Source organism: Panthera pardus, unplaced genomic scaffold, assembly GCF_024362965.1.
Source record: "Panthera pardus isolate Hobbes unplaced genomic scaffold, ASM2436296v1 HiC_scaffold_20, whole genome shotgun sequence".
NCBI classification, from domain to species: domain Eukaryota; kingdom Metazoa; phylum Chordata; class Mammalia; order Carnivora; family Felidae; genus Panthera; species Panthera pardus.
This window is the reverse complement of record NW_026526766.1, coordinates 80,632,587-80,657,113: the sequence shown is the minus strand read 5'-3', so window position 1 is coordinate 80,657,113 and position 24,527 is coordinate 80,632,587. Positions and strand designations below refer to the sequence as shown.

Below are 24,527 nucleotides of genomic sequence, written 5' to 3'. Positions count from 1 at the left end.
CGTGGCTGCCTTTCACGAGTCAGGTTCGGTGTGCTTAGACCTTTGCGTTCATTATCTCATTTACTCTTCAGTGCAATCTTACTGCTATGTTACAGACTGAGGGAGTCACAGAGAACTTAAGTAACTCGCCCAAGGTCACGCAGTAAGCAGCAGGGCCAGGATCGAGCCCAGGCAGTCAGATTCCAGTGCCCACACTCTTAACAACTGCTGTGCCCTCTCTGCTTCCTATGTTGTAAAAAGAGAATCCTATTCTCTGTAAGGGGTAAACTCGGTAACTAATGTGCAGTGCCTAGTGGAGTTATCTGGCACATAATAGGCACTCATAAATGGTGTTAGCCATCCTCCTCCTCCTCCTCCTCCTCCTCCTCCTCCTCCTCGCCATCTTCCTTTTCCTCCTTACCATCATCATAGCACCATGAGTTAAATGACTTGTCTGGGGTTAGACTTCATAACTGACAAAGACCCTGGATTTGAACCTAGCTCCTGTGACTTCAGATCTGCCCGACTCTCAGTCCCCCTTCTGGAGGACAAGGCCGAGGGCAGTCCTTAGGTCACTATCTTGGTACCTAGTACAGTATTATCTCCCTGGTGCTCAGTGAATGCTCACAGAGGCAGGGCTCACTTTGTCACTCATTCACGAAACATGTGCTGAGGTCTTGCGCTGACTTGGGGGTCCAGAATATAATGCAACCATTCTTTTTTCCCCCCGCCAGGTTCGAATGGTGAAAGACGGTGACCCATCCTGGAAGCCCACTTTTATTGTGAAACCTGATGGTGGTTGTCAGGGTGATGGAATCTACCTCGTTAAAGACCCCAGTGACATCCGCCTGGCAGGGACCCTTCAGAGCAGGCCAGCGGTGGTCCAGGAGTACATCTGCAAACCTCTTCTTATCGACAAACTCAAGTTTGATATTCGTCTGTATGTCTTACTCAAGTCCTTAGACCCCTTAGAGATTTATATAGCCAAAGACGGACTCTCTAGATTCTGCACAGAGCCATATCAGGAGCCCAACCCCAAAAATCTGCACCACATCTTTATGCACTTAACCAACTACTCGCTGAACATCCATAGTGGTAACTTTGTCCATTCGGACAGTACTAGCACGGGCAGCAAACGGACTTTTTCTAGCATTCTTTGTAGGTTGTCTTCCAAAGGTGTTGACATCAAGAAGGTCTGGTCTGATATCATCTCCTTGGTGATTAAGACTGTCATTGCCCTGACTCCAGAGCTCAAGGTTTTCTACCAGTCGGACATCCCTGCAGGGAGGCCGGGGCCCACATGCTTCCAGGTAACCCTCGCCTGTCTCCACCTGAGTTCCCAACCTTGATGGGGCCTATGGAGGGCTCCCAGCTTCCTGCGAGATGAGGGGTGGGGCGGCATGGCCAGAGGCCGGCAGGGGTGGGTGCTGGTGTGGTCTTTGGGGTTAAACCTGGGTCCAACTTTCTGTTTGCCAGCTGTGTGACTTGAGGCAAGTTATTTCCCTTCTCTCACCTGTAAGAAGAGACTACCTCCCTTAAAGGACTCTTGTAAGAATTAAATGAAATAACATACATAAAGCACAGTGCTTGCCGTTTATTTATTCATTCTCCCTTCTAGCATGTTTTACCACCTGCTTAGTAGGGGCCAGGCCCTGTCGCAGGTACTGGGGAGACAGTAAGTCAGGTCTCCACTGGCCGAGGCATAGAATTTACTAATATGAGAGACACGTGGTTGACGAAGCACCTGGTATAAAGTGTCGCGAGTGCTAGAGTAGAGTAAGAAATGTACTGGGCACCGTGACATTGTGGGGCCATCTAACGTCCTCTAGGTGAGAGTGAGGGTAGTCTGGGAAGGCTTCGCAGGAGCCGAAATTGGATGGAGCGGGAGATTTCTGGATTGGGCTGGGGGAGACGGTGTTCCGGGGGCAACCAGGCAATTCAAGGAACTGAAAGAGGTTCAGTGTGGTTGGCGGGTGGGGTTTGAGGCAGAGCTTGGAGGGAGACGAGGGAAGAGGAGGCTGGACAGGTCGGTAGTGGCCGAGTCGCGGAAGGCTGAGGGGCCCCCCAGAGGGTGGTCGCAGGGACTGGCGTGCTCAGGTTCTCACATTACAAAGAAGAAACCAAAGGCAGAGGGGAGAGTGGATTGGGCAAGGCTGGGAGCAGAGGCTGATGAACCGATGGCTTTCATACAAGCAAGAGGTGGTGTTCACTAGGATGAGGAAGGTCTCAGTGTGGGTGGAGAGAATAGGTCTGAGAGCCATTCTGGAAGTGGAAGGGCTGGGCTGGAGATGGGGTGGGGGGAGTGTGGTGGTGAGGGAGCAGCGGAGAGCCAACACGGACTCCCAGGAGGTCAGGCACTCGGATGGATGGATACAAACCTCAGGAAGGGGACCGGGCTTGTGTGGGGAAGGTCAGGAGTTGGACTCGACCATGCCCTTGAAGTGCCCGTGTGACATCCAAGTGGAGAGGTTGAGTGGACAGTCGGACATTTGGGCCTGGAGTTCAGGAGCGAGAGGCCGGGGCTGGGCTGGGAAGTCATCAGCATTCAGTGACTCAGGCCACGTGAGGCTGCAGGGAGGTGGGGCCTCAGAAGATCTCTGTGGGCACCACCATTCAGGCAAGGGAGAGGCGGCTCGGGTGGGGGGACCAGCAAAGGAGGTCAACAAGAAGGGGCTTGAGACATAGAAGGCATATCAGGAGGGGAAGCACCCTAAGTGCCAAGGAAGGCGTGCCTGGAGAAGGAGCGGGCAGGGAACGGCAGCGGCGAATGCCGAGATGTCACACGGGACCAGAACTGAAAGTGCCCGCTGAGCTTCGCGGTCTTCAGGGGAGTGATGGGGCAGGGGCCACGGTGTGGTGGACTGAGCCCAGGTGGGGGCGGGGAGTGGGAGTGACAGCAGAGGGTTTTCTCAGGGCCTTTGTCTGTGAAGTGGGTGGCGGGGAAGCTGGAGTCCAGGCGCTCAGGAGACACACAGGTTCCCACCACCAGATAAATCAGAATGGGGAGCAGATAGCAAGACCCTCTGGGACCCTGTCCATCTCATCTTTAGAATTAACTTGTGGCAATCGACGTATAAATAGAATACACAGAACATGTGTGTAAGCTACGGAGCGGAACAACAGAATGGTCATCCCAAACGCACCCCCCGCCCCGCCCCGCCCCGTTCAAGATTGCCAACTACTGTGCGTGTCCCGATCCCATTTTCCTACCCACCCCCGGGCTCACGTTATCCGGAATTTTATGCGTACCATCCCCTTGTTTTTAAAAATCCTTTTGTGATGCACGAATGTATCCCTGAACAGTATATCGTTTCATTTTGCTTGGTTTTGAGATTTATAAAAACGCTGCCATAAAGTATACAGTCTTTTTCAACATTCTCTTCCACTGCATGTTGAGGTGTGGTGTTGGGGCTGTTTCCTGTGTATTGCTGTAGATGCCAGTGTAAATACACACTATTTGTCTGGGCTGTTCCTCGTCCTCCGTCTAAGGCGGGAGAGCAGCGGGTGGTGTGGAGCAAGGAGAGGAGACGCAGTGGGGCAGCGTCTCTAACGGATGGGCTGTTAATTCAATAGCAAGAGAGGGGGCTGGTCCCCAGGTGCAGGTGCCAAACAGAGAGGCCAAACAGAGAGCCCCTGGGGCTGGGCACTGGTCAGCAGGGTTTCCAGGCAGGCTGGTGGGACCCTTTGGAGGGCAATTCAGGCAGTGATCAGTTCCAGGAGGGGATGGCTGTCATCTGTAGATCTGTCCTTAGGCACTTGGACCTCAGGCTTTGGGTCCCAGGTGGGATGCCCAGCTCAGCCATCCGGTAGGCAGCTTAATGCATTAGAAAGGGTAAGTGGGCAGGATTTAGAGATAGGAATAGAGAAAACGCGTCTTATCCCAAGCCATGAGAAGATTGGGGGCAGGAGATAGTTGCAACGTGGAGGCATCCAGGGGTCATCCCGGGGGACCATGTGGTCACATCTGTTTGACGGTGACAGCTATTCCAGGAGTATCATGTGGGCCCAGCATGCACAGCCAAGCCACACAGCCCTGGCACAGTGAGCGTGCAGGGGGGAGGGGCCAGAGTGGTTGTTCGCTGCCTATCCTGCTGTGGACAGGCCGCACGGGGCAGTCATTGGGGTGGAACCAGGGGCCCACGCTGTGGGGAATTGGAGGGCAGACAGGGAGGGAGCCACTGGTTTGGACAGATCACGTCTAGCAAACGGAACCACAGCCCCCATATCTGTTTTCCATTGCTTGACCACACTAAATGCTTCCAGACCTGGGGGCCAGGGGATGAGCCCTGGGCTGGAAGTAACATTCCAAAGGAGAAGCTCTTCCTCTTTCCAGCTGTGTGACCTTGGGCAAGCTTCTTCACCACCCTGGGCCGCTGTCTCCCTGTCTGAATCGCCTACACTCACCTCCCCACCTGCCTTCTTAGGGGTAGCGTGAAGTATTATAGGTGAAAAACTTCGACAAGGCATAAAGTGTTAGGTGTTTGAAATTTGGTTTACCCTGCATTTCAGATTCACAGTGATTGAGAAAATACTATTCTTTTTCCCTTGGGGGCCTCTCTTAGTTACTTTATTCTTATCACTTGGTAAAACACTTGTTAGTTTGGGTCTCAAATACCTGAAGTGATTTGAAACTCAGAGATTTAGGGAGAAGGTATGGTTCTGCTATCGAGTTGCTGTGTGATCTTACATAAGTCACTTAACTTCTCTGTGCCTCGGTTTCCTCACCCTCCTTACAGTGCTGTTGTCCGCCCCACACGAGATAAAGAGTACAAAGGACTTTGCAAACTATAATGTGCTGTGCAGGTATAATAAATTATTTCTTTGTCGTGAAGCCCCCTTTGCCTGTAGCCTGGGCCCGACCCACACTGCAGCATTCCAGGACATAGACTCTAGCCAACCACATTACATTTATCTTAAACATGTGATTGTGCCCCCTTTCCAATCATAGCCACAATAACTACTTGGGAAACTGTGGTGGCCCGGAGCAGCTGCTGGCACAGCTCAGGCTGTGGGCAGGTTTCCTGTAATCTGTTGCCTAGGGAACGTGGCAACCCTGTCATTCCAGCCCGGCTCCCGTCATCGCCCAGCCACACTGCTACCCACCCCCCCTCCGCCGCCACAACACATCCCCATGTCAGTCTTCTTGGGGGCAGCAGTGTGACTCTGGCTTCAGCAGTAAGGTCCATCTGGGGGTAGATGATTCATGTGGCAGAAAAACACATGCAGAGGAAAGGTTTTCCGCTCAGCTTTCAAGAACATTCTTTCCCAATCCTGTTGCTTGGTCTGTATCTTCCTTTAGCTCTGTGTCTAATTCTCTCCTCGGCTCATGATCCTTTCCCTTAGATGTCTGGAGGAGACACCTTTCCTAAATGCTAACGCGCTTCTCTTTCTTCTCTGTCCTCTTGACCTCCTGCTCGCCTTCAGCCCCAGGCACCCCATAGGAAGGAGATCAGAAGCAGCCTTAAGGCCACACGAGGGCTTGGGGTTTGCTCTCAGACGCCCTGGGTTTGAACTAATAGCGGCTCCTTTTTCCAGCCACCCTAGCTGGTGAGCTTGCAAGTTAACCTTTCTTTGCCGTAAATGCTGTAAGAGGGCCTGTCACAGAGAAAGGAGTAATTAACTTTGCCTGGCCCAATCAGGGAGGGCTTCCCAGAGGAGGAGCTGTTTTAGCTGGAGCTTAAGCATGGAGAAGAATTTGCCAAGCAGAAAGGGGCAAGGGTCCCCATAGTGACCTGCTTTCCCTTCCACCTCACTGGCCGCTGCTTCTGTGCCCCTCCTCTGGACCTTCAGTGTTGGGGATTCCCAGGACTCAGTGCCTGGAAAGTTCTTTTATGTACAACCACTCTCTAAATACCTCACTTAGCCCCGTGGCTTTAGGTACCAGCTATGTGCTGTTGACTCCTGAATTTTTATCTCCAGTCTTGACCTGTCCTGAGCTCCAGGCTGGTATATCCAGCTGCCCCCTTTCATTTTTTTCACCCAGACATCTAGTGGGACTTTCCCATCCAACATGTCCAAAATCAAACTCTTGAATTCCCTCCCAAACCTCGTCTCCCATTGTTTTCCTATTTCGGTAAATGCACGACGTCCGATCAATTCCACAAACGGAAAACCTGAACCATCCTGCTTTCTTCTTTTCCTCTCCTCCCTAGATCTAATACACAAGCAATGCTTGCAGATAGATCCTAAATCTAACCACGTCTGACCAGCTCCACTGCTGCCGTCCTAGTCCAGGCAGGGGTCACCTTGCACTTGTACCACCTCCGTAGCCTCCTAATTGATGTCCTGTTTCCCACCCTTGCTGCTTATGGCCTATTTTTCTCACTGTAGCCAGAGTGATTCTTTCAGAACATGCCAGATCAAATTACTTCCCTTGTGCAAACTCTCCAACGGCTTTCTCGTTGCACTTGAAAGTCCTGGCTCCTTACCATGGCCTACAAGATGTGACATGACCTGTCCCTTGTCTTTCTATCTGACCTCATCTCCTACCACTGTCCCTCTTGCTCACCCCTTGCTGTTGTTCAAAAGTGACCTTTGCTCTTGCTGCTCCCTCTGCCTGGAATGCTCTTCCTTAGCTCTTCAAATGACTTACCCACTTACTTCATTCAGTCCCTATTCATGCATCCCCTCTCGAGGCTTTTGCTTCTGGTCATGATGGAACAACAAATCTTGACTTAACAGCCTTTTGAAAATGACTAGAAAGCTGGACAATGTGCATGAAATAAGTGGTTTCAGATTTTGGACAACAGACATCTCAGCACTGTGATCCCTGAGGAAGTGGGGGATGGAACTGAGGTGAGTCCTACGGTTGCCACAACTTTCTGTCTGGGAGCAATCTCCTGGATATGGATGCGGGGAGGAGCCTGAACCAAGCCCTGTGACCTCAATGAGCTGAAGAGTTGGAGATCAAAGTTGGGGAAGGCTGAGGTATCTGGAATTCTGTGGACAGAATTCTGAAAAGGAGGGAGCTGAGCAGGGAACGGGCTCCAGAACCTGCAGAGACCCCTGTGTTGTTACTGAGTGCTAGGCCACCATGTGTGGGGTGTGGGTCAATCAGAGTGTTTGTCACTCTGGGCAAAGAGTGACTGGTGAACTGATAAGCGAAACAACTTCTGGTGCCCACACAGAGCAGGGAGAGATGTTTATACACTGAGTAGCCAGTGTGGCTCATCCTTGGTGGTCATCAGGAGCATTCAGTGGAGGTTCAGGAGAAGTTGTGCCTTAATGGACTGACTCTTCCCTGGAATGAAAGTTACTCTAGACCCACCCTAGTGAAGTTTAAACAATAGGCCTTGGGGGCACCTGAGTGGCTCAGTTGGTTAAACATCTACTCTTAATTTTGGCCTAGGTCATGATCTCACGGTTCATGGATTCAAATCCTGCAATGGGCTCCGTGCTGACAGCATGGACCCTGCTTGGGATTTTCTCTCTCCCTCTCTCTCTGCCCTCCACCTCCCCCTCAAAATAAATAAATAAACATAAAAAATAGGCCTTGGAGGTATCAAACTAATCTGCAAATAACTAACTGCCAAAAAAGCCTAGCACTTTTTAAAAAACAAAACCTAGACACTCAGCATTGTAATGTTCACAGTGTCCAGCATCCATTCCCATCCAGCATTCAGCATCCAGGCATTCCACAGAGCAGGTAAGGCAATCCATACCAAGGGAGGAAACCAATACAAACAGACCCAGAGTTACCAGCAACGATGAAACTAGTAGGGGAAGGATGTTACAACAGCTGCTATAACTATGCACGACATTTTAAAGGGAAATATGAGCTTAATGAAGAAGAGAGATGGAAGCTATTAAAAAGAACCACATGAACTTCCAGAAGAGAAAGATACAAAATATGAAATGAAAAATTCACTGAATGAGATTAGCAGATTAGACACTGCAGAAGAAATGGATCAGTGAACTTGAAGACACAGCAATAGAACAGAGAAAATGACAGGAAAAATAAGTGAACAGACCCTCACTTATCTCTGGTACAATATCAACATGTGTATAATTGGAGCTCCCCGAGCAGAAGAGACAAAGAAGATGCAGAAAGACTTTTTTTTGGAGAAATAGCCCCAGATTTCCAAATTTGAGAAAAAACTAGAAATCTGCAATCCAAGAAGCTCAAGAAACTCCAAGGAGGACACACACACACACACACACACACACACACACACACATCAAAGCTTAACAAAATCAAATTGTGGAAAACCAGTGACAAAAAAAAACAACTTATGTTTAGAGGAACAAAGAATAACCAAAAAGTTATTCTGATCAGAAACTGTGGAAGCCAGAAGACGATGGGATGACAAGACCTTCCCTAGTTATCCTTCTAAACCACCAACCCTCCCCTCCACCTACCATATCACACTCATTTGTCTTGTTCACTGGTTTATCCTCAGGGCCTAGAATAGTACGGAGTATTTAGTAGGTGCTCAGTAAATATTTCATCAGTAAAGTTGTCTTCCAGGTAGAAGAGTATAAAGGAGAAAGCAGTAAAGCATCCTAGAACTACTAATAGTTCAGCACAATTACAGCCCAAGATGTGCAGGGGGGGGAGGGGGAGGAAATAAGGCTGGAATGTGAGACAGATGTCAGGTCATAGAGGAATTTGTAGGACATGCCGTGGACCTAGGCCTTCATTCTGCAGGCAGGGATTTTAGGCAGAGGAATGCTAATCCTCTGTTTGCATTTTAGAAAAATTACTCTGGCAGCCCCTTGTGCCAGGTGAACTAGATGTGTGAGATCGAAAGCAGGGAAATGAATGGGAAAGCTATTAAATTAGTCCAGGTGAGAGCTGGTGCATACCTGATCTAGGCCAGGAGCGGTGAGGATGGGCCAGCTCTGGAAAGCTCTTCAGGAGGCAGAATGTACACGAGTTGGTGAGCAGCTAGATGTAAAAGATGAAGGAGAAAGTTTTAACTTGTGTAATTGGGTGGATAAGGAATACAGGAGGCAAAGTCGATTTTAGAGAAAGGTGCTGTATTAATGATCAATTGGCTGTGTAATAAATTACTCCCAAAGTAATAGTTTAGCGGCTTAAACTCACAAACATTTATTATCATTCAGTGTGTGTGGATCAGGAATCTAGGCTTCGGGGACTTCCTCTGGTTCAGTCTCCTACAAGGCTGCAATGACTACAGTCACCTCAAGGCCTGACTGGGGAAGAAGCCTGGGGGTAGGCCTCAGCACCCCCTGGCTGTTGGCTGGAGACATTAGTTCCTTGTCACCTGTGCCTCCAGGAGGGCAGTCCACAGCGTAGCAGCCAGCTTCCCTCAGAGTGTGTGAGCAAGAGAGTAAGAGAAGGCCTTCCAAGATGGAAGCCCTGGTCTTCTTATGATCTGATATTGAAAGTGACATCCCATCGTTTCTGCCCTATGCTGTTTTTTAGAAATAAGTCACTAGGTGCAGCTCACACTCAAAGGGAAGGGATTACACAAGGGCATGATTGCCACAAGGTGGGGGTCATTGAGACCATTTTAGAGGCTAGTGAGTTTGGATAGTGATACTGAGTTTGGATATGTTGAATTTGAGGACTCTGGGACCTCCCAGTTGGGACTACTCTGGATACAGATGGATGTGTAGTTCTAGGGTTCAAGAGAGAATCCCCCCTCATTGGAACGTAGCTTGGACCTTGGCATGAGTTTACAAGTAATGGTGCAGGATCCTTTTCTTCCCAGGTTGTTTTGGAAGCTTCTAAAAGGGCTGAAGGATAACTCTGAATCCCCAGGGTACCCCTCGAGTAGGAGGTGTGCAACACATAATTGCTTGCATGAGGGCAGAGTATCATGTGACTGAAAAGTCCTCTCTCTCCTTTTGACAATTCTTGCTCTGCCACCAAACTGGAGGGAGGTTTTCTCCTTTCTAAGCTGCTTTTATGATCTGCATAAAGTGGCTGTTAGACTAAATTCGTAGTTTAAAAAAAATATATATATGTATATATATATACATATATATATATGTATGTATGTATATATGGATCTCCAGAGAAGAAAGCTTTATATATATATGTATAATATATATATTATACATTATATTTTACATACACACACACACACACACACACACACATATATGTATATATATAAAGCTTTCTTCTCTGGGGATCCAGTATATGAGATAGGTAAAAGTTGCTTTGATCTGGCCTCCCCAGTGCTTCCCCAGAAAAGAACCCCATTTTGAAAAACACTGGACCAAATTCCTGATTTTTTTCCGGCTCTATTCCAGAATTTTATGACAAGATCAACTCTAAGCTCCTCCCAGTTCCGTTATTCTGTTTATTGAGATCCACTGGTGCTACATATTTCATTGAACTTTTGAAAAGAAAACAATCTATATTTCCTTGAATTCATGAAAAAAATATAATAATGACCTTTATTAAATACTTACTATGTTTCAGGCACTGTGCAAAATATTTTACATTGCATTATTTTTATTTGGTCTTGGCTCCCCACTATTTATTGGATTGTAAGCTCCATGGGGTCAGGGACCTCGTCTAGTCCACTGCTATATTTCTAGAAGGTAGAATAGTTCCTGGGATATAGGAAAGCACTCAATAAATATTTTTTTGAATGAATGAACTAAGGTAAGTACTATTCTTATTCCCATTTTACAGATGAAGAAACTGGGGCTTAGAGTTGCTAAGTAACTTGCCCATAGTTATGCACATTAAAGGCAGAGCTAGCATTTGAAATGAGCTCTTCTGGACTCTAAAGCCTCATAATGCCATTTCTTGTTGGTGGGATCGGTAGGAAACTGCAAAGGAAACTGGCATATATTGAGTACCTCCTACATGATGAACATAGTCATAGGTGCTTTTTGCTTCCATCATCAGCTACTCTGCAAGGTAGCTATCGTCAACTCTCATTTTTCATGAGGTATATGAAGCTCAGAGAGGCTACGCACTGCACCTAGAGTTGTCTAGCTAGTGTGAGAGACAGAGGTAGGATTGGAGCCAAGTATTTCTGACTCCAAAGCATTTCTGTACAAGACCCTACATATTCAACGACATGCACCCAAGTTTAGGTTCTAGAAAATACCATGCCATTGGTGGGTGCAGATCAGTATGGCTGTTGAGGTTTTGCCTTCTCCAGCTTTCCTATAACTTTATTTTCAGGAAACCACTGTTCATTGAACCGAAAGAGCCCACCAAGCTGAGAAAGAGCGAGTCCAAGCTTCTAAGATGTAGCAGAAAGCAGCTGATGACTAAGGATGATAAATGCAGGCACCACAGCCCGCTGTTCTCTGTAGCCTCATCAACACCACATGCCTCAGCCCCGGTCTGCAGTTAGACTGATGATGTCACCAGAGTCTCCTAAAGGCCTCATCACTCATAGCCACTTGCCATATATTATTAAGTGGATCTATAATGCATGTAACATTTTCTACTGAATTTCCATTCCTTTCTTTTCATGACCAGGGAAAGAAAAATAGAGCAAGGGTGACTTTTTCCAACTTCTCATCCTCATTGCCCTTCACTGAAGAATAACCTCATCCTGAATTACCCCCAAAAATGGTCATTCGGGCTCTGATTTCATTAATAAGAATGAGGCTACAGTTGGATAATTACCGTCTGACTAATGCACATTCTGTATAGACAAGTAAATGGGTTTCCCTTCATCTTTTCTGCTTGATCCTCAGAGGAGGGGATACAGCTGTATCTTTTTCTTTTTCTCTCCTTTATTCTCCACTTTATTTTTTGAAACTTTGGGACTGTGTCAATTATGTCAGAAGCTTTCTACCTTATCACCTCCTAGAGAGATAAGGAGAGTCCTCCCGAGAATCTGACGTCCTTGTGGTTTGAGTCTGAATCTAATTAGAACCAGTGATTTTGAGGATCGGGAGATGTTATGCAGGTGAAGGGTTGTTTCGGGCAGAGGGAAAGATGCACAGGGTGGCTTACCCCATCCTAGGGCTTGTGAGGAACTGAAGGAAGCCAAAGACGAAGCCTCACCTAAAGCAGCACGCTGGATGGAAGGGCAGGTGTCAAGGACACATGGTGTTGGGGTTAGCCTTGGGTGTGGGTCTGTGCAGTGACACAGCACTCCGTGCTCAGAAGGGCTCCGTGCTTGGTTTAATGCTCTGCTGCCACCATCATGAAATTGTCAGTACTTTTTGAACAAGTCTCCCCCTCCCCACCGTGTTTTCATCCTGCACTGGATCCCACAAATTCTGGAGCCAGCCTTACGTGGGTATGAAATCCAACTCTGTCACTTACTCGCTAGGCGAGCTTGGGGAAATCCATTGGCCTCTGTGAGACTCAGTTTCTGCTTTTGGAAAATGGAGAGCAGGATCCTTCCTTCAAACACACCGTCATGAGGACTAAACGAGATTATGAATAATTGGTGCCTCGTGGAGTAATTGGTGCCTAATAAATATTCCCTTTCCTTAGCTAAGGAGCGTCTTTCAAAATCACTGGGGCGGGGGGCAGGGGGGCATTGTTTTTCAAAACTGGTTTGCCTGGGTTCTACTCTGAAAGATTCTGACTTGTAGATGTGAGCTGGGGGATATGTGGTGGTTTTGAAAGGGCTCCTTAAGTGATACTGATGGACATCTGAGGTTATGAAAGGTAGCCTTGGGTTTTCAGAGATCTAGCTAAGAAGCAGCTTAATAGAGGAGAGCAGATGGAGAGGGAGAAATTGATGGGCACTACTGATCCTCAACATAATAAAAAACCTGTTAAGGAAGAAAGAGGTCACCGATATTGCTGAAATGCACCAGGAGATCTCATCCCATCATCAAGGTTCCTGTGAAATTTTCTGCTGTCCATTTAGCCTGACAAGAACACCCAGGGGCAGAGGGGCCGTAGACAAGAGAAGCCAGGGTCAAGGCGCAGGTTGGGGGCCAAGTGTGAACTTATTGTCACCTTAATGACCCTAACACCATACTCGATTCCTGAAAAGAAATTGTAGCTAGAGGGAGTAATCTTGAATTATGTGTATCCTACCCAGATTCTAGGCTTTGACATCCTTCTGATGAAAAATCTGAAGCCTATTCTCCTGGAAGTAAATGCAAATCCCAGCATGAGAATCGAACATGAGCAAGAAGTAAGTATTTTGAACGCCTCGTTGAATATATTGCCATACAACTGCACGTGCCCTCTCATGCTGTTCACTCGGCTAAACAAGGTTCAGCATTCTCAGATTTGCACAGTGAACTTCTGTTCCAGTCTAAATAGTTTCAGTTTTGTGGAGCTCTGAACAGAGTCTATAAATATAAGACCTCTCCGACCCCTGGTAACTTCTCAGCATGCCATTCTTCCAATTTTTAAGGTCTGCAGACACAGAGGCAGCTGAACCTTTCCATCAGTTTTGACGTGAACTAATTAGTTAGCCTCAGGAGATGAACTAATTGAAATTCTAGGAATATGATTTAGCCATGTCGACATACTTGAATCACTAACATAAATAGCACATTCAACAGTGGTTAGTGCATAAAAAAAGACTGGAAGGAAACGCGCCAAACACTAATATTGTGTTTTGGGGGGAGTGTGTGGATTTCTTTTATTTTCTTAACCCCTTCTATATTTCCAAATTTTCTACAGCGAGCATGTATGATTTTGATAACTAGAAAGACATAGTGCTCCTTATGTATGTATTTCCGCTTTACATATTTTGTTGATTTGTTAAAGGAAACTGACACTGTAAAAGTAACATAAAGGGAGTCTTCAAAAAATTACCTTCTGTAGATGAACATAAGCAAAGCCTAACAGTTCAACCACTGGAGCCAATGCTAACAGGTACTTGGTACTGAATCACTCTCCACTGTAACACTGAATCCTTACCCATTCAAGCTTTCTCCGGGGGTCTTTGAAAATGTCCCCAGCCTTGTCGATGAAGAAGTGAAGGTGGCCGTGATCAGAGACACACTACGCCTGATGGACCCACTTAAGAAGAAAAGAGAGAACCAGTGAGTATACTTTTTATATCATTTGTTTCTATCAACTCTGCTGGCAGTGTCCCAAGCAGCTAAGTTCTCTCAGAACATTGTAACATTGGAGTGAGATTTACACATTAAACAATCTCACCCATCATATTTTCATTTGTGGACATCAGCCTCCGGAAAGTCTCTTCTACGAACCCACTTTCCCCTGAGGTGGAATCTCCTCTCACCCACCACTGTTCACCTAGAGCTTTTCTTGGAAATGCCCAAACATAGGGAGAGAGTAAAACAAAACCAAGGAGAGGGCCATAGGTTGCTTGGACGTGATAAGAATCGTTTCCCTTTTCACTTTCTTCCTGACGTTTATACTCTTGCAGGATAAGTTTTTGGTTTCGACGTTTGCAGGGCCACTTGAAGTTCTGGGAGTTCTGTATTCTTTACGGTTATTGTTCTTTTCCATCCCACTGGCCCCAGGGTGCGTTACCCCAGTTGGGGCATTGGTAAGAGTATGTGCCCCACCCCTCCCTCCCCGGAATCACCCCAGAAATGAACAGCATCTCATCTGGGTATTTTGTTTTTATCAAATTCCTGGCTCTCGCAAAGTAAATATCGTTATGCTTGTTTTAGGCAAAAAAATCAAAGCCCTCCTTGTCCCCCCAACAAATCAGCTTGACCTAAATGCCCGCAGACAAATAAAGCACTTGTCAGCTATGGCTCGAGACCTCAGGGAGCATGGACTTCCCTTTCCTAAGCAAGTGGTGTTTTGTGAGTTCCTCTCCTGCAGCACCTCACCAGCTGGGCTCAAGCCCAGACAGTGCTAGAATATTCTGCACTGGTGCTTCTCCCTTGGCTTCATGTTAGAACCATCTGGAGAGCTTTCATAAATACCAGTGTGAGGGCCCCCGCTTCTAGAGACGCCGATTTTAATGAGCCTGGGCTGGAGGGCTGGCCACAGAAGTATTTTAGGTTCCCTAGGTGATTCTACCGTGCAGTCAAGGTTGAGTGCCACTGCCTGGCAGGAAATGTCACTCTGTAGGAGCATTTGTCATATTCTGAGTCAGGCTGGATGGTGCCTGCTCGGTTGAGTGTTCCTCTGGGGCGTTCTTCCCCTCGGGAAGCACAGATTGCCATTGTTGGCAAGACCTGGCCGAGAACATTCACCTGCAGTTCGGAGGGCCAGTCGCGCCGGATGTGGCTTCGGCCAATTAGAGCTTCAAAGTGGTGGCCTGTCAGCTCTGCCGCATCCTGGGTGTGGCCCCAACACCATGGGTAACGTGTCCATTCGTATGTGCACGTGACTGCTTTCTTCCGCCATCCCGAAGGAAAGGCAGCAGGTGGATTGCAGTTTGGTCAGATTAATTGCAGTAAAACTCATTCCTTAAACATCTACTCTCTAAGGGTTATCGATCTCCCTGATAGAGGTTAGGTCTTGGGAGATTGTGTGGCACTGTGGGGAGGCTTCAGTGGCTATCCATGTCAGTATGACACGCCAGTACAGCTCTTTGAAGATGACCTTGACACATTAGCAGTCTGATTTGTGTGTGTGTATGTGTGTAGGAACAAATCCAGAGGCCATTGTGTGGCCATGAAACAGGAAAAGATATAAAAGTATCACTGTATTTTCACATTAAGTGATATTGAAACATGATTAGCTTTCTTCTTGTTGTTTCAGTTTTTTGTGTTCCATTTTGTTTTGTTTTGTTTACCCACACCTGGCATTCTGGATCATCTCTGTGAGCTGCACAACTAAAATTTAATAGCGACGGGGCACGGGACCAAAGGAAGGTCGTGCAAGACATTTGCAGCTTACCAATCATAAGTAGCAGAACCTTGTTTTAACTGAAGGAGCACTGGCTCTTTTAAAAATTGATAACCAGGAATAGGTAAAATTTCTAGAACCTGACCTCAATTCTAATATAAATCTTTCCTCTCCCCCTTTTCTTACCTAGAATATAAGGGGGTATATGAATAGCCAAATGTCATTTACTGATAATTTTCCTAAATTTCACCTTTAAAAAAAAAAAACACAGTAATGATCGTCCATGAAAGTACTTTGTAATCCGTAAAGTGCATTTGTATGTAAGGAATTATTATTACCATTTTGGTAACTTGACCATGCAGATAAAAAAAGCTAAAATTATCCTCAACTCCTCTGTGTAGAAATGTTTCAGAATAACTTGAAAAAGCACCATACTTATGCCCACAGAAAATGCCCAGTGTAGTAATGCTGAATCATATGTGTCCAAATCAGACACCGTGTCACTGTGCAGAAAATGATGTCACAGAGACTTCTAGGATGGGAGGGAGCTTTAGAAACCAGAGTGTCTTGTGTTTAAATAGGATCTGACCTAAACCTTTATTTTTTTAAATTAATTTATTTTTGTTATTTTTTTTAACGTTTATTTATTTTTGAGAGAGAGAGAGAGAGACAGGATGTGAGGAGGGGAGGGGCAGAAAGAGAAGGAGACACAGAATCCAAAGCAGGCTCCAGGCTCTGAGCCGTCAGCCCAGAGCCCGATGTGGGGCTCGGACCCACAAACCGTGAGATCATGATCTGAGCCGAAGTCGGACGCTCAACTGACTGAGCCACCCAGGCGTCCATGACCTAAACCTTTAAAAACAGATGGTTTCCTAGCCTTTCCCTACAACTCTTTAGCAAACGAGGGTCTGCAGTGTCCCTCGTTACTTCGTCCTTGAGCACATGTCGTCAGCACGACCACTGAGGTGGGTCTTCACCGTCCCCATATACGCTGAGGAGAAATGGTAGATAGAGGTCCTGACCTCTTCGTGCCTCTCCACTTCTCTGGGAAGGTGCCGAGGGGACGTGTGTCCATGCGTCAGGCATCTTCCCACACCTCAGGGGCTGACAGGCTGGGGTCACTTTCCTGGTGGGACTGAAAGCGGCCCTCGTGCCTTCCTTGGGCACAGGAGCTGGTGACTGCACGTACCCTTCCTGGCCTAGCTGGAGGCTTTCTCCTGAGCTCGAAGGGACGAGCTTTAAGTTCCGACCTCAGGATTGTTGCAGAGCTGTGCGAGCCTGAGTGTCCTTTTCTATAAAATGGCATTTAAATGAAACAACATGAAAAACTATTCAGAGTAGCCACTTAATCATGCTTAGCTCACCACTCAAAATAAAACAATCTACTAGAATATGAGAAGAAAACACCAAAAAATAAAGCTTAGCTATTGTTATCTTTCTGGGTATACTTAGAGTAGAATTCTGAGTTACGTATCCTAAAACTGAAGCTACGGGACCGCTGTGGACATTGGAGCTGTTTGCCAATGGAAGGTTCCGTTTCTGAGTAGCAAGATATTACTGGCCCAGGCATATTTATTTGTTGGATTAAGGAAAAATGCCTTTGGCCCCTGAAGGAATAAAATAGCTGTCTGAACTATGACAACATTTTATAATATGAGGTGATTCTGATTTACACATTAGGGTTCTTTGGAGGCATTGTAGGGACATGCGAAGAGGGAGGCTGATGGGGTGGGACTCTGGAAATATCATATATCTGTGCGTATACACACATATATGGAGGTAAAATTCACATAGCATAAAATTGACTATTTAAATTCCATGGCACTTAGTACAGTCACGGTGTTATGCAACCACCACCCCTATCTAACTGCTTCCAAAATGTCAACCCCTAAAGGAAACCCTGTACCCATGAAGCAGCCACTTCTCATTCCCACCTCCCCCAACCTACTCTCTGTCTCCGGATCGACTTATTCCAGACACGTCATATAAGTAGAATCATGCAGTGTGCAGTCTTTTGTGTCTGGTTTCTTTCACTTAGCATGTCTTCAAAGTTCACCCATGTTGTGGCATGTATCAGTACTTTTTCCTTTTTACGGCCAAATAATATTCCGTTATATGGGTATATTATATTTTATTATCTGTTTGTCACTTGATGGACATCTGGGTGGAAGCAATTATCTATTTCATATTTTGGCCTTCTACAGGAGATTTCATTTGAGAGCACAGAATCTTTTTAATGTTGTTGGTTTACTCCAGCCCCCTCATTATATTGAGAGAAGCACGGACTATTAGAATCAGAAGGGATCTAGAAACCATGTGCCAGTCGGCTCCCTGGTTCGGGAATCTCCTCCTGACAGAGGAGCAGCCCGTGTCCTGGTGAGGCACTGTATGTGGCATCAGCCAGGTCTGGGGTGAAGTTTCTCACCTCTGATCGCTGCGCCATGAGCTTGGCCGAGGGACTTTGTTCTCCCATCTGGTCTTTAACAATGGGGATGGAGATATCTCCTTGACTGGATTGTCATGGTCACCGTATGAAGTGACACCTATTGAGAGAGCCTCATGACATCTGAAAACATTAGACAAACGCTAGTCCTTAGGCCCACCAAGTGGCCAATCAGGCTTCAGGGTTCTCCTGATGGTGACAAATAGGTCACCAGCTTCTGAAGCAGCCTGTCTGTCGTACATAAAGGTTCTGCACACGTGCATCATACAAGACGAAACCCAGATGGAGAAGGTCAGTAACTTGTCACAAGTCACAAAGCCGGTCAGAGGCAGAGTGGGAACTGGATCCAGGGTCTCCCAACTTCAACACCAGTGTCTCTCCATTTTGCCACGTTGTTCCACTGACCTCCAGCTTCTCCAAGGATTCAAAGCTAAGCTTGTAAGATAGGGGAGAAAATCAGGAGAATCAATGGAAAGTTTTGCTTTTGTCAAGGTATGTGGGTGCCCTCAGTCTTTTTTTTTTTTTTTTTTTTTTTTTTTTTTTACCTTCTATCTGCAACAGAAGTGAAGAAATTGCATTCCTGGATTATTTTAGAAACAAAGTGATGATTCCATCAATTCATTAATTTTGGAAGATTGGTTTACCTTGGGGAGCCATCTTAGTAGCATTTTTCCCCTTTTCCTGAATGTAGATATTTCTGGGACCCAAATTCGTTTCTCAGGAATCCTAGCCCTTCAGGGCCTCAGAGAAGTGTAAGTGAAGTCAGAGACAGGAAGGCTTGGAGGAGTCTAAAGGGACTTTCTTGATATGGTGATGCCATGCAGTGCCTGGGAACTGCAATATAGACTGCCCATCTCTTATTCAGAAGCGTGTATTTGGAACACGACTTACATAAGGCACGGAGGCCTCTTTTCTCCCAGTAACATCTCACCGCCCTCTCCCAGTTCCGTTTACTTCCTATCACAGGAACGACCAGGTGTATTATCAGGGTGTTGGGGCAGCTTTTGACCTGATCTAAACAGCTTTATCCTCTGAAGGCTTCACTGAGAGCTCAGGCTTCACTTCTGACCTTGACTCCAAGCATCTCCCTTGGATCCTGCACCATGTTTAGAGCCAATAAATTAAAAGAATCCCCAGATTCGTTTGATTCCACATAAAATCTAGGATAAAGCCAGAACATTCTATGAGAAAACAGACCAAGAAATCTCCCAGTGGAAAAGAGACTAAGAAATCTCCCAGTGCTTCAGTTTCACAGCTGGGGCTTGTACCAAGACCAAGGAATGTAACTCTGTCCCATCCTGGAGAAGATTATCAAAAACACATTAATCAGAGGTCCTCTAAGTCCAGACCTCTGCCACTTAAACAGACAGTGTATTCTACTGAAATCCCCTCAATGGTAGGGAAGAGAGGCTCTTAAAACGTGTAGACTAAACATGCCTTCATAAATGCAGGATGTTATCTTTCTTATCAGAGAATATTCTTCTGCAAACAGTCTTTCCGAAGAATCATCTAACCATCCTGACAAATGGCCCGTCCGTGCTTGCACGGCTGACATGTTGTTGAAATTCTGGGTCTCACTGATTCCTAAGGATTCCTTTGTGGCAAGACCCTACAGATCAGGACACACTGACCCCAGGCACCTTTGACGATTTCTACATAAATCAGGAGCCCGGGTCACAGAGAGACGAATATTTGCATATTTATATGCATTTCATTGCAAATCCTTCATTTCATGTCAAGGATTAGAAAAACAGCTATGGACTATTAGGGTATTTGTTGAGCACTTACTGTGTGCCAGGGAGAAGACTTACGAAATTGAATTAGCTCACAGGCCAGTGGGAGAAGTGAGAGAGATCCACACATACAGATCTATAAGGTGGAAAGTGCAAAGTGTTCTCTAAAGGTAAAGACAAATTGTCAAGGGAGAAAAATACAAGAAAAGATTATTTACTGATAATTAATGGATAGTTGAAAAAAAAAGGGGCACCTGGGTGGCTCCGTTGGTTGAGTGTCCAGCTTCAGCTCAGAGCAAGATCTCATGGTTCGTGGGCTCAAGCCCTACGTCAGGCTCTGTGCAGACAGCTCAGAGACAGGGACCTGCTTTGGATTCTGTGTCTCTCTCTCTCTGTCCCTCCTCCACCCATGTTTTCTCTCTCTCTCTCTCTCAAAATAAATAAATAAATATTTTTAAAAAAACTGACAAGGAGAAAATGGCACTTGAACCGAGGAGAAGTAATCTTTGAAACATACAAATGGACGGAAGGACGTCCAAACAAAGTCACGGGGCCCTGTTGGAGGGAACTTAGGAGTTCAAATCAGCTGGAGAGGCAGGTGCATGACGTGGGTTAATAGAGAGGAGGTGCTGCTGGGGAAGTGGATAAAGACCCAGAGGCCAGAAGGATGGCCTCGAATGGCAAGGGAAGAAAATCAAAGCTTGTTTTCAATCCAGAGTACACGAAGGCTTGAAGGGCATCTGTGAGCCCATTAACTACACGAGATTTTCTGTATGTGTGTTTTTTTTCCTGCAAAAAGAAGCCAGACATTTCATCATGTTTTGAAATAGTTGAGAACTCAACAGTCCTATTATCATCAGAGGCTATAGGGAGCTGAGGCAATTTATCCAAGGTTGGGGTGTTGGGGCTTCAAGATATATTGTGCCCTCTGTACCTCGAAGCGCCTCACATTTTGGACGACAGTCAGCAAACTAGAAAAATATGCGTGCATTTTCAAGTAAGAACAGACAGGAAATGACTAATGATAAGTGCATTATGTTATGGGCAAGAAATAAAACCAAACAACTCTCTTCCATTTGAAAGTGTTTAAGCATTAAGTCAGGAGTAACCAGTAAAAGCCTCTTTTGCGTGAAGTTTGTTGAGCAGGAACCATTTCTGAGACTTATGGGGAAGGTAGAATTTCCTGAGCTTAGTGAGAGTGTCATTTCAGAGACCATTAGACAGGAGCCGAGCTGCTCCGCCCGCAGGCAGGCCTGCTGTCCCTCTCGCCCCCGCTAGGACCAGATGGGACACTAGACAAGCATATGGCCAGTCACCATTGTGGGGAAATGGCAGTGCGGAGTTCTGCGTGGGCCCTTCCAGAGTTACTCCAGGTAGTGATGGGGGTAGCAAATGTATTTGGAAATTTCCTTAAGCCTTGCTTCAGGGAGCCTTAAATGTTCACGTGCTTTTAAAAACGAGGAGCTGCTAGCTTTTTGGAAGGAGGCAGTGTGGCCTGGGTTCAGGAGACCAAGGTCTTGGTACCAGTTCTACTGGGCCCTCAGATAAGTCACTCCACTTTCCGGCACCCAGCTTCCTCAGCGGAAACAAGAAGAAGAAGAAAAACAAGGGAATAATTGTAGCTGCTCTGCCTCTTTCACGAGGTCCTGTTTTCTGGCGTGCTTACCGCGCATGCACAGTGCTGTCTACATCTATCCCACTTTGTGCTCACGGCAGCCATCTGCACTGGGTACTAGTCCCATTTCTACTTTCCAGATGAGGACACTGAGACTTGGAGAGGTTGAGTGCTGTGCCCCAGACCACACCGCTGATAAGTAGCAGCCTAAGATCTAGAGTCAGGCCTGTCTAGCTCTTGCCTTGAGAAAGAATGGATGTGAAGCTATTTAGTGCACCAAAGAGATGTGTGCCCGCAAGGTATTCTCATCACCTGAGTGAGTTCATGCCTTTACCGTAAACTTTGGGTGGGGGTTCATCTTTTTATCTCCAAGGACTGAACATGAGTAGGCACTTATGGCGTGATCGGTTATCTCCCGTGAGGAAGCTCTGTGGCCAGCTAGGTGGTTACTTCATTTTCAATAATGCTCAAAGCCAGAATGAATAAAACGTGAGCCAGTGTGCGGAGAACCCCCGCTTACAGCAGGATCTACACATGGCACGAGAGAGAACAGTGACAGACAGAAAATCGCTGGCGTGTCCTTGTGCATCCCAGACTGCGAACCTGTGGAGAGTTCAGAAGAAGGCAGGGCGAGCCAAGCATGAGGTCGAACCACATGAAATGGTGGACATTAGACCTTTTTGCTTTGGATCTACAAGAATGGCAGTTTCCAATGATCCAGCTAACAGCTGGCCTCAAGTGGTCAAGGCAGCCTTCTTGAAGGAGGAGGGTCTTCTGTTTGCTTAGGTTTGGTTTGGTGAGAAAACAGAAACACGTTTTGGGGAGGAAGGATGGACGTAGGGGGGGTGAGGCAGGGCTGGGGAGGTGAGGCAGGGTTGGGGAGGTGCCTGGCTGGCCAGAACCACCAGTCATGCTTCCAAAAGGGCCCTCTGTTTGGGATGGAGAGGACAGAGGCTTCTTCTCGACACCCTTCTTATTAATTTTTTTTCCTCAGTATAAAAGTAGTATGTGCTTATTGTTGAAAAATTGGAAAATACTGAAAACTGTATACATGAGATAAAAAGCTCCCTCAAATTCAGCCACCCAGAGTTAACCTTTATTAACTTTTTAGTTCATAAAAATCATAGAATTTCCTCTGTCTACATCGTTTTATAGTTGAGGCCATATGATCTATATAATTTTTGTGTGTTTTTATTTTTCTCCATTTGATGTGACAGTAATTTCCCCTTCTTGTTAGCCAATTCTATAAACATCATTTGCATTAATGGCTGGGCCAGAGTCTGCCTCCGTATTGGTGAATGCTCAGTTTATTTCCAGAATCTCATGCTTAAAGCGCTGTGTGCAATTTGAGATGTTGTCTTAAGATCGAGGGGGCCCCTGAGGAAGCAGGAATGGAGACCCACTCATGTTTTGAATGCACAGGTAGGAGAGAGCACAGTGGGTAAGAGTGGGCGCCCCTGAGTCAGATGCTTTGGGGTGAATCCTGACAGCTGAAAACCGCACAGAACTTCCTCCCCTTTCCGCACTTTGGTTTCTTCATCCATAAAAGGGAGTTTGCAATAGGATGTTTCTAAAGCTGCAAAGCAATGAGGACTTCTTAATTTGGGGGGAGAGAAAAATGTTACTTATTCCTAAGAGACTCTTTGTCGTGGTAAATGTCCAATCTGAATGTATTTAAATTAAGCCAAACAATATATGTAACCTGGGGGCTCTCTTTTTTTAAGGGGAAAAAAAAAGTGTGAAGGAAGAGCTGGCAAAGTAGGTGGGAAGGGAGCTCCAGCAGTGACAGGTTAATCTCTGGCTGTTAGGATGGATTTGATTTCCCTCTAATTATCTGCTAGATTAGAAGAAATGAAAGATCAAAATTAAAGCCAGGTTTAGTCATCACTTGAAAGCCCTTGGTTATCACACCAAACGGTGGGCAATATCCTCCAGCTGCTTTCTTTCCTTTTTACTCAATTTCCATTCTTCCTCCACTTTAAACAGCGTAAGATCCCCTTGCAACCCTCATCACAGAGGCTAATGTGAGGGGGGATGGGAGGAGCAGCTCAGAACTTGAACCACTCGGTTCGCTGGGACCCGCCCCCACCCTCATCCTCCGCCAGGGGCGCTCGCGTCAAGAGTGAGGATCAGCCGTGGAGCTGGCTGTTAGGCTGCGTGAGCGCTTCGCTGGGAGGATGTCTTCATTTGCCTGGAGAGGACCGCTTTCTTCCTCCAGATTGTCCACGCCTCTGCAGCACCAGAGGCCGGCCCAGAGGAGCCGCCAGCGCATGCGCGAGTGCATGCGTGCGTGCATGAATGAATGAGTGTCGAGGGATGGTGACATGTGGTCATGTGCTAAAGGCTGGGTCAGGGGTGGCCCTGAGCCTGAGCCCCAGCAGCAAGGTGAGCAGGAGGGAGGCGGTGAGAGGGGCCTGGGCAGAGAAAACAAGATATCCATGAGGACCGCAAGGCAGGAGAGCATGGGGCTCGCTGAACACAGAAAGACGTCCAGAACTCCAGCTGTGTGGCGCATACAAGCTCCAGGCTGGGGACAGTCTAACCGCCCACCAGCAGAAGCATGGGCCAGTCACGGACATTCACTCACTGGATTACTAGATGCCAATGGAAATGTGTGAACTACGGCTCTGTGCAGCCATACTGATATTGAGCAAAAGAAGGAACTTACAAGAGTATCTACAGTATAGTTCCGATGAAATAAAACTCAAAACAGGCGAAACTAAACTTTATTTTATAGAGCTGTAACCCTAAGTGGCCCAAATAGGAAGGAAAGCAAGGGCAAGGGATGGGAGAGTTTCAGATAGCTGCTTCTGGGCAGCGATGGGGAGAGCGAGGTGTGGCCCGAGAGGGGCACAGGTGGGGGATGGAGCCCCTGGCCGTGCTCTAGTTCTCAATCCTGGTGGTGGCCGCATCAGTATGGAATTATTCTTTAAGCGCACGCCCCTGTTTTATACACCATCCTGTATGTGTGATATAGCACAATTTTACAGGTAAAATAAAGAAGTCCAGCATGACAGGATTATAGCAAGTAAGCAGGGTGGGTGTCAGGAGACAGGGCCAGATGCTGCAGGATCTAATGGGTCAGGCCAAGCATTTTGTTTTTGTCCTAACGGCGATTTT

The 24,527-nt window shown here is 46.7% G+C and overlaps 1 protein-coding gene across 10 annotated transcripts in view; it reads left to right on the top strand.

Annotated features, from left to right (window-relative positions):
• The window catches only part of TTLL11 (tubulin tyrosine ligase like 11), a 238,451-nt gene that overhangs the window by 98,821 nt on the left and 115,103 nt on the right, over positions 1-24,527 (top strand). For all 10 annotated transcript variants that reach the window (XR_008424334.1, XR_008424335.1, XM_053908254.1 and 7 more), the window contains 3 exons: positions 714-1,289; positions 12,927-13,022; positions 13,769-13,884. Coding sequence is in view for 8 of the 10 variants with exons in the window: in XM_053908254.1 (XP_053764229.1) it covers positions 714-1,289; positions 12,927-13,022; positions 13,769-13,884 (788 nt within the window). In the remaining 2 variants the exon portion in view is untranslated. The remainder of the gene's footprint in view (positions 1-713; positions 1,290-12,926; positions 13,023-13,768; positions 13,885-24,527) is intronic.